General features: G+C 41.2%; 1 protein-coding gene across 1 annotated transcript; it reads right to left on the bottom strand.

Moving 5' to 3' along the window:
• Positions 1–64: 64 nt before the first annotated feature.
• On the bottom strand, positions 65–17830 carry LOC146380742 (NACHT, LRR and PYD domains-containing protein 12-like). The gene is made up of 20 exons (XM_084939989.1): positions 17496–17830; positions 16500–16604; positions 16152–16271; positions 15818–15922; positions 14399–14503; positions 14062–14181; positions 12643–12747; positions 12285–12404; positions 11951–12055; positions 10532–10636; positions 10195–10314; positions 8775–8879; positions 8438–8557; positions 7471–7583; positions 5571–7362; positions 4422–4595; positions 3945–4118; positions 3627–3803; positions 3259–3432; positions 65–2843 (listed from the first exon to the last, which is right to left on the bottom strand). Exons 1-20 carry the CDS (start codon positions 17603–17605, stop codon positions 2819–2821), a joined length of 4074 nt encoding a protein of 1357 aa, XP_084796115.1. The 5' UTR covers positions 17606–17830; the 3' UTR covers positions 65–2818.
• Between the last annotated feature and the right edge of the window lie 1134 nt (positions 17831–18964).

Raw genomic sequence — 18964 nt, 5'->3', positions numbered from 1 at the left:
ACATTTTTACTCTGGAAAGTGAGTGTGGATGAGTTTTTATACTGAAGGGGGTTTACAAGGTGCTTCATGTGTCAGTTTTTTTATTTTGCAAGTTTTTAAAAACATTTCTTTAATAAAAAAAATTAATTGAGAGCAACAAGCAGACAAAAAGCCAACAAACAACAAATCTCATCTCAGTTGAGATAAGCTAAATATTGCATCTTTCACAATAAAACGCTCCTGAGGTTCACGTTCTGTGAAGTCTGACTCTTTCACAAAGTTCAAAACTTTTTCCTGTATTTTCTGTCTCAAATTATTTTTTATTCAAATGACAGGTGTAGTGTAAACATACATTTATGCTTTGCACTTAAATGCTGTAAAAACTACAAAGATAAATATAAAGTAGACATTTGGCTGCATTCCCATAAATAAGGTTGTTTCCCATTTTAAAAACAGCTTTATTTTTTAACAGCCTGTTTACGGAGGCCTCGTGTGACGCCTGGAGCTTTTTTTATGCAGGAGTCTTCCCGCTCGACTGGCTCACTCCTCCATCACCTCAGCAAACAGGACTAGCTGCCTCTGCTACTGGTCAAGCACTCTTCTGATGCAAGCTGTGTTTCTAACTTTAGTTTGTAGCACCATGTTGATGAAAGACGACAGGAGACAAGCTGTTGGCATCCCCACAGCAGGTGAAGCCAAAGCGGGCAGCTTTTGAAATACTTTTTCTCCTTTCGGTTAGATGTTAATCGGGTAGAGCTCATAATATTTTCCTCCATCCAGCAGCTGCTCGTGACTTTTTGTGCACATTTTTACAGCAATAATAATGCATGTTATCAAAAATGGCTTTAAATCTAATGAAAACATATTTATCTTGCAGCCAAACCCAACTACAGCAACCAGATGTTCTTTCTTTACTGATGATGTGGTTTTTTAAACATCCATGCACATTTTTCTGCTGTTGTTATGTGTAGTCCCATTGGGAGCACTATTAATCTGAATTTGATCGTCTAGAAAAATGTATTTGTGGATGAGGGTTATTGAGTCTGGGCTGTCTCATGTATTTTAACATTTTTGTATTGAAGGCACAAACGAGCATCAAGAAACAAGGACACAAAACAGGTTGTCAGAGGTAATACAATAAAACACAGTCAGTAGGTGACTATGTGGTAACGGTTATTTTAACATCAGTGAAAGACAAAACAACAACAATATCAACAAAAAAGATGCATGTTTACTCCCTTTTTTCCATCTGTAAGTCAAATTTTCAGGTTATTATCTAAATTGAAATTACAGTTCAGGTTGGGCTCAGACTCGAAACACTGAGAAAATTATAAACTGACAACAAAAACACTTTGAACTCGAACCGTAAACTGAAATTATGACTTACTGATGTGGAAAACGAGTTTCTTCAGTGGCAGGAACAAGCTTCCACACAACCCAGCTTTTGGCATTTATAACAGGTGGGCCCTGTTAAATACTGCAGCACTGTGAGCACATTTCTGCTACTACGCTTACTGTTTTCTTTCTTATTATGTTTACATTTGACTCTTATTGCAAAAATAAATTTACTCTGGTGGGAGAGTGCAGATAACTTTGTACTTTAACTGTAAAAAAACACTGAAAGTGAAAGTACAGATGCAGTGGCCTGTGGCCGTTCGTTGTGTCTCTCTCTGCTTTCTGTCTGTCTTCACTATTCAATAAAGGCAAAAATGGCAAATAATTTAAAAGTACAGATACTGGTGTTTCTGATAAAGTGATACTGGTGTTTGTAAACATTGTGTATTGTAGTGCTCTGTAGAGTTTACAGCACCACAGGACAGTCCACCTTAACGGAGCTGAGACAGGTGACCTGGTTATGTCAGTTTTGAACCACGCTACATACAAGATGTGTGACGGGCTGATTTGGTATTTTAAGTTTATTTTAGTTTGTTATCCCAGCCAAGTCACCTGACATAAGATAAGATAAGATAACCTTTATTAGTCCCACGCGCGGGAAATTTGTTTAAGGTTAAAGGTTCTGTCAGATCAGATTTTTGTTTTTAAAAGGCCGCAGACCATGAAATAAGTAAACATTTATCAGCCATCATTATCATTGAGCTAAATGCAAACAACAGCAACAAACACGTTCTATAAAATCACATCTCTAATCATCGCATCATCTGTCTACTGTCACCCAGTCGTCCTGAGACCTGCAGCTGTTACTGGGCGGGATTTGAATGATGCCACCAATCAGGAAGAGAGTGAGTCACTAAGGCACCGGAGTTACTGGGCGGGATTTGTGCAGCTAATAGTTTATTGACAAATATAGTCATATATGTTGGTGGGATATAGGCCATGATAAACAGTGTTCAGGGACCCCGCCCCTCCCTGAGCCTGGTTCTGCTGGAGGTTTCTTTCTGTTAAAAGTAAGTGTTTCTTCCCACTGTTACCAAAGCGCTTGCTCATAGGGGGTCATATGATTGTTGGGGTTTTCTCTGTTCTCTTTGTATTATTGTAGGGTCTTTACCTTACAATATAAAACACCATGAGGCAACTGTTGTTGCGATTTGGTGTTATATAAATAAAATTGATTTGAATATTCTTTTGAAGAAATGTACAAACGGTGGATTTGATCCCAGACTGGATTTCCAAAGAGTGTTAACGGAGGAGCTTTAGAAAGGATCCCAGTGTATCGCAGCCTGTGTAGAAGGTTTGGTTTCTGAAAACGGTGCAGTCCACTCTGCAGCGCTGACAATCATCTACACTTCCTCTCACTCTTCTGTCAGTCGCTGCTGGATGAATGTCTACGTCCCAACAATATGGCCACAATCAGAGCGTCTCTGCACACGAGGACATACGTTCACTTACGCATCGGTGACTCCCACCTGAAAAGAGAAACAATTGAGGTGATAAGTTAGTGTTTACAGAGACTCACGCAGTCAGCTGTCAGTCACTGATGCAGCACATGAGCAGCATAGCAGCTTCCTCAGCTCTCATGTTTCCTTAAGCATGCTGAGTTCAAAGACTTGCATGCTTGTATTACAGAGGGGTTGCTACCTTACAACATAAAATGCCTTGAGGCGACTGATGTTATGATTTGATGCGACATAAATAAATTTGAATTCAATGGATTCAAGTCTTTTTTCTCAGCAGATTTCACTCAAGACAAATTTAATGTTGAATATTTAGAAAAGTGCCCTGAAGGCTATAGAATCTATAAAGGGGAGATCATGAGGAGGGGACTTCTATGACAGGCTGATTGGTGAGGCTGAAGCAGATTAATAACAACCTCCTACTGACCTGAACGTCTCCAGTCTGTAGTCTGGATTCTTCTGAAGATAAATCAGTGCTGTCACGTCATAACCCTTCAAGTAGTTGTTGCTCATGTCCAGCTCTCTCAAATGGGAGGGGTTCAACTTCAACGCTAAGACCAGAGGATGGCAGCTGTCCCTCGTCAATCTGCATTCCCACAGTCTGAATAAAAAATAAAACAGGTTTAGAAAAACAAACTCCCGCTTCACAAAGTTAGGTGTTTGATAATAATGTGTTCAGAGAAGAAGAAAATTTAACATAGAGAAGTTTAGAAAACTGCAACGCAAAAACAAAATAAAGGCAAATAGATGCAGTGATTCAAACTGAGGAAGTGGAAAAGAAAAATGTTGACTGACTTTAGAATCTCCAGCCTACAGTCTGGACTGCCCAGAAAATCACACAGGTAGTGCACACCATCATCCTTCAGCTTGTTGTTTCCAGACAGGTCCAGCTCCCTCAGATGGGAGGGGTTGGACTTGAGAGCTGAGACCAGAAAACTACAACTGTGGGATGACAATCTGCAGATCCTCAACCTAAATGAAAAATAAAGAGCACCTAAATAACATATTTTACAATCAAATCGTATTTTAGGTTTTAAGTGTGTTAACATTTCCTAATCCTGCAAACCACCATCAACTGAAAAGCAGGAAACCAGAATAGAATAAAACTCTGACCTCAGAGCCTCCAGTCGACAATCTGGACTCTCCAGAAAATTACAAAGCAGCTCCACTCCTGAATCCTGCAGCTTATTGTCATTCAGGTCGAGCTCTCTCAGATGGGAGGGGTTGGACATGAGCGCACAGACCAGAGAATCACAGTTGGTCTCTGACAACCTGCATGAACTCAAACTGGACACAGAACAAAACAGTTTAAGCTCCTAGTTGAGAACATTTAGTGTTCACAATCTCAAACCTTTTATTAAACAGGCCTGAGAGTCAAACTATGTTATTGATGAGCTTGGATTTGGCTCGATCTTCAGCAGGAAAAGACGGGTTCAGACTCTTTGTAGATTCAAATATTCTATAGTCATTAGTGTTAGTCATAAACATATTGAGATATTAGATATTAAATTATATGTTTGTGAAAATCTGATCACTGAACACTTGGGGGAAGAATTATTATTATTTTTTGAATTTAAAGTATGAACTGACTTCAGACTCTCTAGTTTACAGTTGTGACTTTTGAGTCCACCAGTCAGCAGGTTCATTCCTGGGTCTTTCAGGTAGTTTTCACTCAGGTCCAGATGTACCAGGTGGGAGGGTCTGGACTTCAGGGCTGAGGCCACGACTTCACAGTGAGTATCTGAGAGCTCACAGCCAGGGAGTCTGTCACACACATTAATACACATACAACAAAATGTGTTACAATACATTTATAGACCCCATACAGTCCGCAGTCTGCTACACATCAGATTCCCCAAAGATATCGAGAGGCCATCTTTTTCAGGAAAATGTTATTGTCCACTGCGTTTAATGTGACTTTGGGCTTCTTCAAATTCATGGGCTGCATCCTCCTGAGGCCGCATTTGTTGGCCGATTGCATCACAGCGATGTGACGAAGGCTGTCTGAAGTCGTAGACTCCGACAAATGAGGCCGACAAATCCGTCCTCCTTTTCCCCAGATTTGAAGGATGGGTTGGGTGTATCCTTTGTGGTCCACCATATCCCAGAATTCATAGTGCGGCCCAGCCAATTCCAATTTCCAACAATGGCGGCAGCTACTAAGTTTTATTATTAGTCTTTCTGGGTCACAAAATAAACTTTTAAGATATTTTCAGGTGAGAATGTAGCTGTGTAAACTTCAAATATCTGCTCAGTTTTTTAAGATATCACATATTTGTAAAAGTGCTCCGACGTTTTCTGAGACGTCTGTTACCCACCAGCTCGATAGCTAGCCGGGGTTCAAGGCTCACTAGAGCTGGCGAGAACAGCAAACTCGTTTTCAAACCCAGCGCGGTCTTTCGCTACTCAGGTTAAACATAAGTCACTTAGATAGTTTAAAAATGTTATTGTTTGGCTTTTTTCAGTGTTTTATTTGTTCGTGAGTTAATTGGTCTGGCTGAGATTAAAGTTCGCTCACTTCTGGCCTACCCGGCCTTCGAAGGACCCAGTCCACGTAGACTGCGAAGGCCGGGTCCTCAGGAGGATGCAGCCCATGAATTTGGACACGGCTTTTGACCACTTTTTATGGAGTTGAACTTACTGAACATACTGCCGTTAGTTTCACATCGGTACCAAATGATACACTGGTAGAGTCAAATACTACGTTTGACTCCAAAAGAAATTTCCACCTGGACTTACCGAGCCTTTCTGCAGTTCCTCACAGCTGGGATCAATCTCAGTCGTCCCTCCAGTGATGTCTTGTACCTCTTCAAGTCAAGCTCCTCCAGAACGTCCTCTGACATCTGCAGCATGTAGGCCAGAGCTGAGCAGTGGATCTCAGAGAGCTCCTTCTCTGATCTGTTCTCTGACCTCAGGAACTCTTGGATCTCCTGAGATACCGAGAGGTCGTTCATCTCTATCAGGCAGTGGAAGATGTTGATGCTTCTGTCGGGGGCGATTTTTGTTTTCTTCTCCTTGAGGCTGTTAACGGTTCTCTGGATGATTTCTGGAGTGATCTCTGCCTTGCCCAGCAGACTTCCTAAGATTTTCTGGTTGGATTCCAGAGTGAGGCCATGAAGGAAGCGAACAAACAGATCCAAGTGGCCATTTTTACTTTTGAGGGACTTGTCCATGACTCTGCTGAGAAAGACATCCAGAGATGTGTCACTGTTTGTGTTGTCCCACTTTGTCCCCGGGAATTGCTTCAACACCTCTATGTCCTTGTTGGTGTAACAGTGAAACATGTAGACGGCAGCCAGAAACTCCTGAATGCTCAGATGAACAAAACAGTAGACTGGTTTCTCGAAGATCACACACTCTCTTTTGAAGATTTCTGTACAAACCCCTGAATACACCAAGGCCTCATCGGGATCCAGACCACACTCCTCCAGATCTTCTTGGTAGAACATGATGCGTCCTTTCTCCAAATGTTCGTATGCCAGCCTTCCCAGCTTCAGAAGAACCTCCCGATCAGCCTCTGCTACCTCCTGTGCCATCTCTTGTGCCTCATGATATTTGTGCTTCTTTCTCTTCATCTGAACTAGAAGGAAGTGTGAGTACATATCCGTCAGGGTCTTGGGCAGCTCTTCCCTCTGCTCTGTAGTCAACATGTCTTCAAGGACTGTAGCGGTGATCCAGCAGAAGACTGGGATTCTACACATGATGTGGAGGCTCCTAGATGACTTGATGTGGGAGATGACTCTACTGGACCGTTCTTCATCACTCAGTCTCTTCCTGAAGTACTCCTCCTTCTGCTCATCCGTGAATCCACGTACTTCTGTGACCCTGTCGACACATCTAGAAGGGATCAGATTGGCTGCTGCAGGTCTGGAAGTTATCCAGATGAGAGCCGAGCGAAGCAGATTCCCCTCGATGAGGTTTGTCAGCAGCTCACAGACTGATGACTTCCGTGTGACGTCTGATATAACCTTTGTTATGGTGAAATCCAGTGAAAGTCTGCTTTCATCCAGGCCATCAAAGATGAGCAAAAGTTTACAGAGATCCAGGTTCTCCGCTGTGACCTTCTCTAATGTTGGATGGAAAACGTGGAGCAGCTCCAGAAGACTGTACTGCTTATCGCTGATCAGGTTCAGCTCTCTGAATGAGAGCAGAACCACCACATTAATGTCTTGGTTTTCCAAGCCCTCTGCCCAGTCCAGAGTGAACTTCTGAACCGAGAAGGTCTTCCCAACTCCAGCGATGCCATTTGTCAGAACGACTCGGATATCTGTTTGTTGGTCAGGTAAGGCTTTAAAGATCTCGTGGCACTTGATTGGAGTGTCCTCGAGGGTGATCTTGGAAGGTGTCTCAAGCTGCCTCACCTCATGCTGCGTGTTCACATCTTCAGGCCGCCCCTCCGTTATGTAGAGCTCAGTGTAGATCCTGTTGAGGAGGGTTCCTTCGGTTTCATGAGTTCCTTCAGTCACACGTTCACATTTCCTCTTCAGTATGAGCTTATGATCATCTAAAACCTTCTGCAAACCACCATCAACTGAAAAGAAGGAAAACACAATATAAGAAAACTCTTAAATGTCTGAACAAGAAGATAAACTCCAGTTTTCAGAAATGAATCTACCAGCAAATAGATGTTCAGTCTTACTTGGTATCAAGCTGCTCTGACAGGCTGCCTGGACTCCAGCTGTGGTTCCTGAGTGGTGCCAGGAGGGCAGCTTTGATGAAGCAGACCAGTCCCTGCATGAAGTGAAGCACTGTCTGCAGAAGTGTCATAAATATCAAAGTTTAATGACATGCTGGCTTACAGAAAAATATCATTATTGAATCATATTTAAATACAACACCTCTGTTGTATTTCTGCTTCAACAGAATCACACATGTAAATGAGGTAATGATTAGTAAAGTCATCCATGTGCCCTAATGCTAATACCCTCACCGACAGCTTTATGTTATTGGTTTTGATTTGGCAGGATTATTGAAAGAAAATCAAAAACTATTGTACAGTCTGACCAATCACTGACGCTATGGTCCCTGCTACAGAGCAGAGGAACCCTCTGGCTTTTTATCAGTGCACCGGAGCACAGCTACAATAGTGCATCTGTGCATGGGTAACTTCCACATCTGTTAAAGCACCATTAATGCTGGATAGTAGCTTTTAGGACAATATATGCTGCAGCTGAGACAACAAGTTTTTAAAAAGGCCAAACTACAGTTTGTATACCGACAGGACGACTAAGCTTTAGCAAAAGACTAGTAGACCAAACTAAAAAGTCAGAATGTATCAGGAGAAAAGTTACATTCAGGACTTTATGTCTTGGAGACATAAGTGAATTGCATCCTGCTTCGTGTATACAATTACAATGAAAATAATGTTTTCACAGGACCTTTGAAAATCTATGTACACCCTTACTGCTTCCATAGGGATTAGGAGGGTACGTATCATCCAGGGGCTTCCAAACAAATGCACTTCATTGAATAATCAAATGTGAATCTCTATAAAAGTAAAAGCTTAGACAGTTTGCTAATACGATTGGACAATGGACAAATAAATGTCAACAGCTCTGTGTTGTAATTAACATTAACAACTATTTAGACAAGAAGCGGTCTCTTACTCTGTGTGTGAGGGTCCGGGTTGATTCCTTAAGTCTGGAGGGGCATCTCTGGATATGTCACTCTTCATAGACAGCCAGTCAGATACTGAAGATGCCACTCTGTGTCTGTGCTGCCCACCTCTGGAAACACAAAGATAATAAACTGGAACCTTCCTGATTTTTATATTAGATGCACACAGAACTGCAAGAACTCCTTCATTCATGAGTTTATGTTGATGCTCGTTAAACAAGTTCATCACTGAAGCTTTGCTGTGTTCATAGGAATGCATTCTTAGTTTTCTTCCTGCTTCAACATGAGTAACCTTCACCTCTGTTTACAGCACAAACTGAGTCTTACTCTGTGTGTGAGGGTCCAGGTTGATTCCTTAAGTCTGGAGGGGCTTCTATGGAAATGTCACTCATCATGGACAACCAGTCGGATCCTGGAGACGCCGCTCTCTGTCTGTGCACAAATGTAGAATAATCTTATTGTGTCAGAATCAGATTAAAAGGACTAAAGCAGCGGTCCCCAACCCCCGGGCCACGGACCGGTACCAGTCCGTGAGTCATTTGGTACCGGGCTGCGAGAGTTGAGGCTCGGGTGTGAAATTTATGGTTTTCAGTGTTTTTATCGTCATTTTTTTATCGTTTTTATGGGTAACTTGGTTTCCCTGGGTCTTTTCCCGTGTCTTATGAAAAAATCTTCGGTTTTTTTGGTACCAGTACTGGTTTCATTTTGTTGCATTTATCCGTGACACCTTAAAGGCCGGTCCGTGAAAATATTGTCGACATAAACATGCCTCACTGCACAGGTCTCAGAGAGATCATTTTTAAGACAGGTAGGATCTCAGGCACGATAAAAAAATTTCTGTAACTCCAATAAAATGTTCTAGCCTATGCAATAAAATACAGGGATCCATAGTGTCAAAGGCAGCACGTAGATCATTAAAGTAATAAAAGTAAAGTGCGATCATTGTCTGCATTCACCAACAGATCGTTTACCACTTTGATTAAGGCCGTTTCTGTGGAGTGATTTGGTCTAAAAACAGACTGAAATGGCTCAAACAGATTGTTTGTTGACAGATGCTCAGCAGGCTGCTTAAAAACAACTTTTTCAAAGACCTTAGGCAAAAAAAGGTGTGAGGTGGGTCTATAGCTCGCACAGACAGCTCTAAAACTGTGTAAAATATAAATCAGCTCAATCCCCTTTACACTACAGTACAAAGACAACATCCTCAAACTGGTAAATAACTCCTCATTTTGAATTTTATCTCAGTTTGGGCGCTGACCAGATGTGTCTGCAGCCACGTGAACAGAAAAACAGGAGAAAGAAGGTTTTTATTTCAAGTGAGCATCTGATTAAACGTATGTGTAGTTTCTCAGTCATCCAGGTCATGGTAGTTTAGGAGCTTGAAGAGAAGGCAACAGGACTTCTTTAAGTTTTTTTATGGAGATGTTTCACTTCTGATCCAAGAGGCTTCTTCAGTTCTGCAGCATATGCAGTTTTTTAAGGGTTTATAAGGTGTAAAGTATCAGGTCTACTACAGATCCCAGAAAACTTCCAGTGTATGTGAGGAAAACTCCTCATTTACATGAACAAATGTAATCTATCAGACAGATATAACTCAAATATAATATATATATATATATCTAATATAATCAATAAAAAGTTTCCTGGAATAGAGAGATATATGTGAACTAATAGTTCTGCTTTAAAAAACATTTTTTGCTCTGAAAGCTGACCATCAGGTCTGTTCTCAGAAGAAGTGGTCTCTTACTCTGTGTGTGAGGGTCCGGGTTGATTCCTTAAGTCTGGAGGGGCATCTCTGGATATGTCACTCTTCATAGACAGCCAGTCAGATACTGAAGATGCCACTCTGTGTCTGTGCTGCCCACCTCTGGAAACACAAAGATAATAAACTGGAACCTTCCTGATTTTTATATTAGATGCACACAGAACTGCAAGAACTCCTTCATTCATGAGTTTATGTTGATGCTCGTTAAACAAGTTCATCGCTGAAGCTTTGCTGTGTTCATAGGAATGCATTCTTAGTTTTCTTCCTGCTTCAACATGAGTAACCTTCACCTCTGTTTACAGCACAAACTGAGTCTTACTCTGTGTGTGAGGGTCCAGGTTGATTCCTTAAGTCTGGAGGGGCTTCTATGGAAATGTCACTCATCATGGACAACCAGTCGGATCCTGGAGACGCCGTTCTCTGTCTGTGCACAAATGTAGAATAATCTTATTGTGTCAGAATCAGATTAAAAGGACTAAAGCAGCGGTCCCCAACCCCCGGGCCACGGACCGGTACCAGTCCGTGAGTCATTTGGTACCGGGCTGCGAGAGTTGAGGCTCGGGTGTGAAATTTATGGTTTTCAGTGTTTTTATCGTCATTTTTTATCGTTTTTATGGGTAACTTGGTTTCCCTGGGTCTTTTCCCGTGTCTTATGAAAAAATCTTCGGTTTTTTTGGTACCAGTACTGGTTTCATTTTGTTGCATTTATCCGTGACACCTTAAAGGCCGGTCCGTGAAAATATTGTCGACATAAACATGCCTCACTGCACAGGTCTCAGAGAGATCATTTTTAAGACAGGTAGGATCTCAGGCACGATAAAAAAATTTCTGTAACTCCAATAAAATGTTCTAGCCTATGCAATAAAATACAGGGATCCATAGTGTCAAAGGCAGCACGTAGATCATTAAAGTAATAAAAGTAAAGTGCGATCATTGTCTGCATTCACCAACAGATCGTTTACCACTTTGATTAAGGCCGTTTCTGTGGAGTGATTTGGTCTAAAAACAGACTGAAATGGCTCAAACAGATTGTTTGTTGACAGATGCTCAGCAGGCTGCTTAAAAACAACTTTTTCAAAGACCTTAGGCAAAAAAAGGTGTGAGGTGGGTCTATAGCTCGCACAGACAGCTCTAAAACTGTGTAAAATATAAATCAGCTCAATCCCCTTTACACTACAGTACAAAGACAACATCCTCAAACTGGTAAATAACTCCTCATTTTGAATTTTATCTCAGTTTGGGCGCTGACCAGATGTGTCTGCAGCCACGTGAACAGAAAAACAGGAGAAAGAAGGTTTTTATTTCAAGTGAGCATCTGATTAAACGTATGTGTAGTTTCTCAGTCATCCAGGTCATGGTAGTTTAGGAGCTTGAAGAGAAGGCAACAGGACTTCTTTAAGTTTTTTTATGGAGATGTTTCACTTCTGATCCAAGAGGCTTCTTCAGTTCTGCAGCATATGCAGTTTTTTAAGGGTTTATAAGGTGTAAAGTATCAGGTCTACTACAGATCCCAGAAAACCTCCAGTGTATGTGAGGAAAACTCCTCATTTACATGAACAAATGTAATCTATCAGACAGATATAACTCAAATATAATATATATATATATATCTAATATAATCAATAAAAAGTTTCCTGGAATAGAGAGATATATGTGAACTAATAGTTCTGCTTTAAAAAACATTTTTTGCTCTGAAAGCTGACCATCAGGTCTGTTCTCAGAAGAAGTGGTCTCTTACTCTGTGTGTGAGGGTCCGGGTTGATTCCTTAAGTCTGGAGGGGCATCTCTGGATATGTCACTCTTCATGGAGAAATAATCGGATCCTGGAGACGCCGCTCTCTGTCTGTGCACAAATGTAGAATAAATCACAAATTGCTCTTATTGTGTCAGAATCAGATTAACTGGATTAAAGTTCAGGATTTCTTTAATGCAACTCGAATGTTGATTTAATAATTCATAACTAATCAATAATAGAGCCTTACATCTGAACTAATAGTTCTGCTTAAGAAAGCGTTGTTCTTCAATCTGAAAGTTAACCATCAGGTCTGTTCTCAGAAGAAGTGGTCTCTTACTTTGTGTGTGAGGGTCCGGGTTTATTACTGAAGTTTAGAGGGTCTTTCCTGGAGGAGTCACTCTTCATAGACAAACAGTCGGATCCTGGAGACTCTGCTCTGTGTCTGTGCTGCCCACCTCTGGAAACACAAAGATAATAAACTGGAACCTTCCTGTTTTTTATTAGATGCACATAGAACTGCAAGAACTCCTTTATTCATGAGTTTATGTTGATGCTCGTTAAACAAGTTTCTCTTTTTAGTCTATTAAACGTCATCACTGAAGCTTTGCTGTGTTCATAGGAATGCATTCTTAGTTTTCTTCCTGCTTCAACATGAGTAACCTTCACCTCTGTTTACAGCACAAACCGAGTCTTACTCTGTGTGTGAGGGTCCAGGTTGATTCCTTAAGTCTGGAGGGGCTTCTATGGAAATGTCACTCATCATGGACAACCAGTCGGATCCTGGAGACGCCGCTCTCTGTCTGTGCACAAATGTAGAATAATCTTATTGTGTCAGAATCAGATTAAAAGGACTAAAGCAGCGGTCCCCAACCCCCGGGCCACGGACCGGTACCAGTCCGTGAGTCATTTGGTACCGGGCTGCGAGAGTTGAGGCTCGGGTGTGAAATTTATGGTTTTCAGTGTTTTTATCGTCATTTTTTATCGTTTTTATGGGTAACTTGGTTTCCCTGGGTCTTTTCCCGTGTCTTATGAAAAAATCTTCGGTTTTTTTGGTACCAGTACTGGTTTCATTTTGTTGCATTTATCCGTGACACCTTAAAGGCCGGTCCGTGAAAATATTGTCGACATAAACATGCCTCACTGCACAGGTCTCAGAGAGATCATTTTTAAGACAGGTAGGATCTCAGGCACGATAAAAAAATTTCTGTAACTCCAATAAAATGTTCTAGCCTATGCAATAAAATACAGGGATCCATAGTGTCAAAGGCAGCACGTAGATCATTAAAGTAATAAAAGTAAAGTGCGATCATTGTCTGCATTCACCAACAGATCGTTTACCACTTTGATTAAGGCCGTTTCTGTGGAGTGATTTGGTCTAAAAACAGACTGAAATGGCTCAAACAGATTGTTTGTTGACAGATGCTCAGCAGGCTGCTTAAAAACAACTTTTTCAAAGACCTTAGGCAAAAAAAGGTGTGAGGTGGGTCTATAGCTCGCACAGACAGCTCTAAAACTGTGTAAAATATAAATCAGCTCAATCCCCTTTACACTACAGTACAAAGACAACATCCTCAAACTGGTAAATAACTCCTCATTTTGAATTTTATCTCAGTTTGGGCGCTGACCAGATGTGTCTGCAGCCACGTGAACAGAAAAACAGGAGAAAGAAGGTTTTTATTTCAAGTGAGCATCTGATTAAACGTATGTGTAGTTTCTCAGTCATCCAGGTCATGGTAGTTTAGGAGCTTGAAGAGAAGGCAACAGGACTTCTTTAAGTTTTTTTATGGAGATGTTTCACTTCTGATCCAAGAGGCTTCTTCAGTTCTGCAGCATATGCAGTTTTTTAAGGGTTTATAAGGTGTAAAGTATCAGGTCTACTACAGATCCCAGAAAACTTCCAGTGTATGTGAGGAAAACTCCTCATTTACATGAACAAATGTAATCTATCAGACAGATATAACTCAAATATAATATATATATATATATCTAATATAATCAATAAAAAGTTTCCTGGAATAGAGAGATATATGTGAACTAATAGTTCTGCTTTAAAAAACATTTTTTGCTCTGAAAGCTGACCATCAGGTCTGTTCTCAGAAGAAGTGGTCTCTTACTCTGTGTGTGAGGGTCCGGGTTGATTCCTTAAGTCTGGAGGGGCATCTCTGGATATGTCACTCTTCATAGACAGCCAGTCAGATACTGAAGATGCCACTCTGTGTCTGTGCTGCCCACCTCTGGAAACACAAAGATAATAAACTGGAACCTTCCTGATTTTTATATTAGATGCACACAGAACTGCAAGAACTCCTTCATTCATGAGTTTATGTTGATGCTCGTTAAACAAGTTCATCACTGAAGCTTTGCTGTGTTCATAGGAATGCATTCTTAGTTTTCTTCCTGCTTCAACATGAGTAACCTTCACCTCTGTTTACAGCACAAACTGAGTCTTACTCTGTGTGTGAGGGTCCAGGTTGATTCCTTAAGTCTGGAGGGGCTTCTATGGAAATGTCACTCATCATGGACAACCAGTCGGATCCTGGAGACGCCGTTCTCTGTCTGTGCACAAATGTAGAATAATCTTATTGTGTCAGAATCAGATTAAAAGGACTAAAGCAGCGGTCCCCAACCCCCGGGCCACGGACCGGTACCAGTCCGTGAGTCATTTGGTACCGGGCTGCGAGAGTTGAGGCTCGGGTGTGAAATTTATGGTTTTCAGTGTTTTTATCGTCATTTTTTATCGTTTTTATGGGTAACTTGGTTTCCCTGGGTCTTTTCCCGTGTCTTATGAAAAAATCTTCGGTTTTTTTGGTACCAGTACTGGTTTCATTTTGTTGCATTTATCCGTGACACCTTAAAGGCCGGTCCGTGAAAATATTGTCGACATAAACATGCCTCACTGCACAGGTCTCAGAGAGATCATTTTTAAGACAGGTAGGATCTCAGGCACGATAAAAAAATTTCTGTAACTCCAATAAAATGTTCTAGCCTATGCAATAAAATACAGGGATCCATAGTGTCAAAGGCAGCACGTAGATCATTAAAGTAATAAAAGTAAAGTGCGATCATTGTCTGCATTCACCAACAGATCGTTTACCACTTTGATTAAGGCCGTTTCTGTGGAGTGATTTGGTCTAAAAACAGACTGAAATGGCTCAAACAGATTGTTTGTTGACAGATGCTCAGCAGGCTGCTTAAAAACAACATTTTCAAAGACCTTAGGCAAAAAAAGGTGTGAGGTGGGTCTATAGCTCGCACAGACAGCTCTAAAACTGTGTAAAATATAAATCAGCTCAATCCCCTTTACACTACAGTACAAAGACAACATCCTCAAACTGGTAAATAACTCCTCATTTTGAATTTTATCTCAGTTTGGGCGCTGACCAGATGTGTCTGCAGCCATGTGAACAGAAAAACAGGAGAAAGAAGGTTTTTATTTCAAGTGAGCATCTGATTAAACGTATGTGTAGTTTCTCAGTCATCCAGGTCATGGTAGTTTAGGAGCTTGAAGAGAAGGCAACAGGACTTCTTTAAGTTTTTTTATGGAGATGTTTCACTTCTGATCCAAGAGGCTTCTTCAGTTCTGCAGCATATGCAGTTTTTTAAGGGTTTATAAGGTGTAAAGTATCAGGTCTACTACAGATCCCAGAAAACCTCCAGTGTATGTGAGGAAAACTCCTCATTTACATGAACAAATGTAATCTATCAGACAGATATAACTCAAATATAATATATATATATATATCTAATATAATCAATAAAAAGTTTCCTGGAATAGAGAGATATATGTGAACTAATAGTTCTGCTTTAAAAAACATTTTTTGCTCTGAAAGCTGACCATCAGGTCTGTTCTCAGAAGAAGTGGTCTCTTACTCTGTGTGTGAGGGTCCGGGTTGATTCCTTAAGTCTGGAGGGGCATCTCTGGATATGTCACTCTTCATGGAGAAATAATCGGATCCTGGAGACGCCGCTCTCTGTCTGTGCACAAATGTAGAATAAATCACAAATTGCTCTTATTGTGTCAGAATCAGATTAACTGGATTAAAGTTCAGGATTTCTTTAATGCAACTCGAATGTTGATTTAATAATTCATAACTAATCAATAATAGAGCCTTACATCTGAACTAATAGTTCTGCTTAAGAAAGCGTTGTTCTTCAATCTGAAAGTTAACCATCAGGTCTGTTCTCAGAAGAAGTGGTCTCTTACTTTGTGTGTGAGGGTCCGGGTTTATTACTGAAGTTTAGAGGGTCTTTCCTAGAGGAGTCACTCTTCATAGACAAACAGTCGGATCCTGGAGACTCTGCTCTGTGTCTGTGCTGCCTACCTCTGGAAACACAAAGATAATAAACTGGAACCTTCCTGTTTTTTATTAGATGCACATAGAACTGCAAGAACTCCTTTATTCATGAGTTTATGTTGATGCTCGTTAAACAAGTTTCTCTTTTTAGTCTATTAAACGTCATCACTGAAGCTTTGCTGTGTTCATAGGAATGCATTCTTAGTTTTCAACATGAGTAACCTTCACCTCTGTTTACAGCACAAACCGAGTCTTACTCTGTGTGTGAGGGTCCAGGTTGATTCCTTAAGTCTGGAGGGGCTTCTATGGAAATGTCACTCCTCATGGACAAACAGTCGGATCCTGGAGACGCCGTTCTCTGTCTGTGCACAAATGTAGAATAAATCAAAAATTGTAAAATGTAAATTTAAAAAAGTGGAATGACTTACAAATCTCTCTCATTTTCTTTTTAAATTCATAGTAGAACACAGTAGAAGGATAAACATGGCCCTGTGGCAACTTAGAGACATGTTGCTGCTGTCAAGAATTAAAAAAAATTAGTTAAGAATTAGCTCATTTTTTTTAAAGATTGTAGCTTTCTTCAGTTTAAACATCTGATGTGTTTTATATAATTTGTTGTGAACAGTCGGTGATCTATGGAGGGCCTCGAGTGTCAGTCAAAGAATTTCATTTTAATCTGTTCAAACTGACCTAAAGTGATTTCCACGTCTCCTCATCACGCTACTTGGACCTGAGTTAATGTTTAAATGGATCAAGTTTAAGGCTGAGCTGCAGTGTAAAGTTCAAAGGACTCTAACATGCAGATGTTACATTAACGACAGCGCAGAGCAGCGGTGCAGCATTTCTCTCTTGGCTGATATTCAGCATCCGTGCTGGTTTCTGCTCTTATATGATATATATAATCAGCCGCTCCTCTGGTAATGTCTCTGACCGGAGCGGGCAGTCAGTCGATCCACTCTGGGGGAAATGATGGCAAACACCACCTTTCGTGTGAGCCTGAATTAAAGGGGTGCAACCAGAATTTCTTTCATACTGGTGGCCATATGGGGGCAACCAAAATATTAGGGTGGCACACTTAACACAGAATTTGCAGTTTTAATATGCTGTTGTCAAATTTAGGTTAATTGAAAAATATGGAAAAAAAGAGAGGCAGAAAATAATTTTGTGCAAAGTTAATTTCCTGCTGTTGAAGTCGATGCCAATGCCCCTTCCGGGTGCAGCAGCATGAGCATTGGGCAAAAACCGGGTCTTACTTTAGATCCCAGGCTCCGGGGTGATCGCTGACAGCCCAAGGATGATGTTTGGGGTGGTTTCTCTTCAGAGGCCGGCAGCTTCGGTCCTCTTCTTCCGCCAAATCACTCATGTTCCCTCAGTCTGAGAGTGAAAGAAGGACACGTGTCAGTTTCGGGAGTGAAACAGCTTTTTGAATCCTCCGCCTGATGAAAAGCTCCGTCTTTGTTTCCCTGCTTCACCCACGGAGACACTCTGACAGCAGAATAATGATCATTATGCTGAGATCACCCTGCTTCGCTCCTTCTGCTCCTCTGTCGGCTCCAAAATGGAGTCCAGCACTTTCACTTTCACTTCTCCCCCCCCCCCCGTGGAGCTGCTCCTCCTCTCTCCAGTTTCTGGAAATGACTACATCTGCCAATTTAATACCTCAAACATGAATATTTAATAACAATCCTCCAAAATCGGACTAATAACATGAAATATGAGGAGGGACTCTCAGCTTAGCAGTGGTTTAGGGAAACTCAGAGCACAGTGTGAGCAGGGAGGGGGATTGATTTAAACATGGTGTAGTTATTAATGCAATCTGAGGTGATGGAGATGTTGATCTGGTATCGTTTTGGTTCTGTGGGCAGGTGCCGAGTCTGTAGCAGCTCTGACATCTGCAGGCGGATGCTGCTTTAACTACGGACCCGTTGATCTACCACCATCAGCACCATCGTCATCACACACTACAGAAACCTCACACTGGACTTCAGGCACCTTGGCTTCTCCTTTCCTCTTCCAGGCTCCAGATAAGGGGTGTCAAACATAAGGCCCAGGGGCCAGAATCAGCCTGGTAAAGACCCCGGTAGAGCCCAGTGGACAGCTTTGGAAAATGTGAAGGATGGTGTAAAGTTTTGGAGTTTCAAATGTAGTGTATAAGCTTATTTTAACACTTCCCCCATGGCCATGCTTACTACGCATAGTAATTTAGTAGCAGATAAACAATTAAATGACATAAAAGTTCCATTTGTTCACTTTCTACTAAAGAAATTTCAGTTTAAAATAAGTTAAAACAAATAATAATAAACCCTTGTTAACAAATACTTCCTGTTTTATAACTACAGTACTATACTTAGAGTCCGAGCACCACATTTTTATTCTATTTAAACATATATTTCTTACAGTTTAATCCCAAAGAGTCGTGCTGACAGATTTGTTCACCATGCAGAGAAACTGATGCGTACCGCTGAGACTGGACGTCTTATGTTAAGATAAAGACTCACAGAAAGAAGAGTTTCACTGGTCGGCCCCACAGTGTTAGAAGTTTGACATCCCTGCTCTGGGAGCTTCATCCTACTAATGATACGCAAAATTCACTTTCATCTGAAGACAGGACTTTGGACCTCCGAGCAACAGTTGAGTTCTTGGCTCATGAGCGGTTTGACATCAGGACTGCGACAGCTGTGCATGGTGGCGATGTCGTCCTCAGTCCACTCCATCTGAAGCT

Source organism: Perissodus microlepis, chromosome 9, assembly GCF_051167445.1.
Source record: "Perissodus microlepis isolate ML-2025 ecotype Zambia chromosome 9, ASM5116744v1, whole genome shotgun sequence".
Lineage (NCBI taxonomy): Eukaryota > Metazoa > Chordata > Actinopteri > Cichliformes > Cichlidae > Perissodus > Perissodus microlepis.
This window is presented reverse-complemented; position numbering and strand designations above follow the sequence as displayed.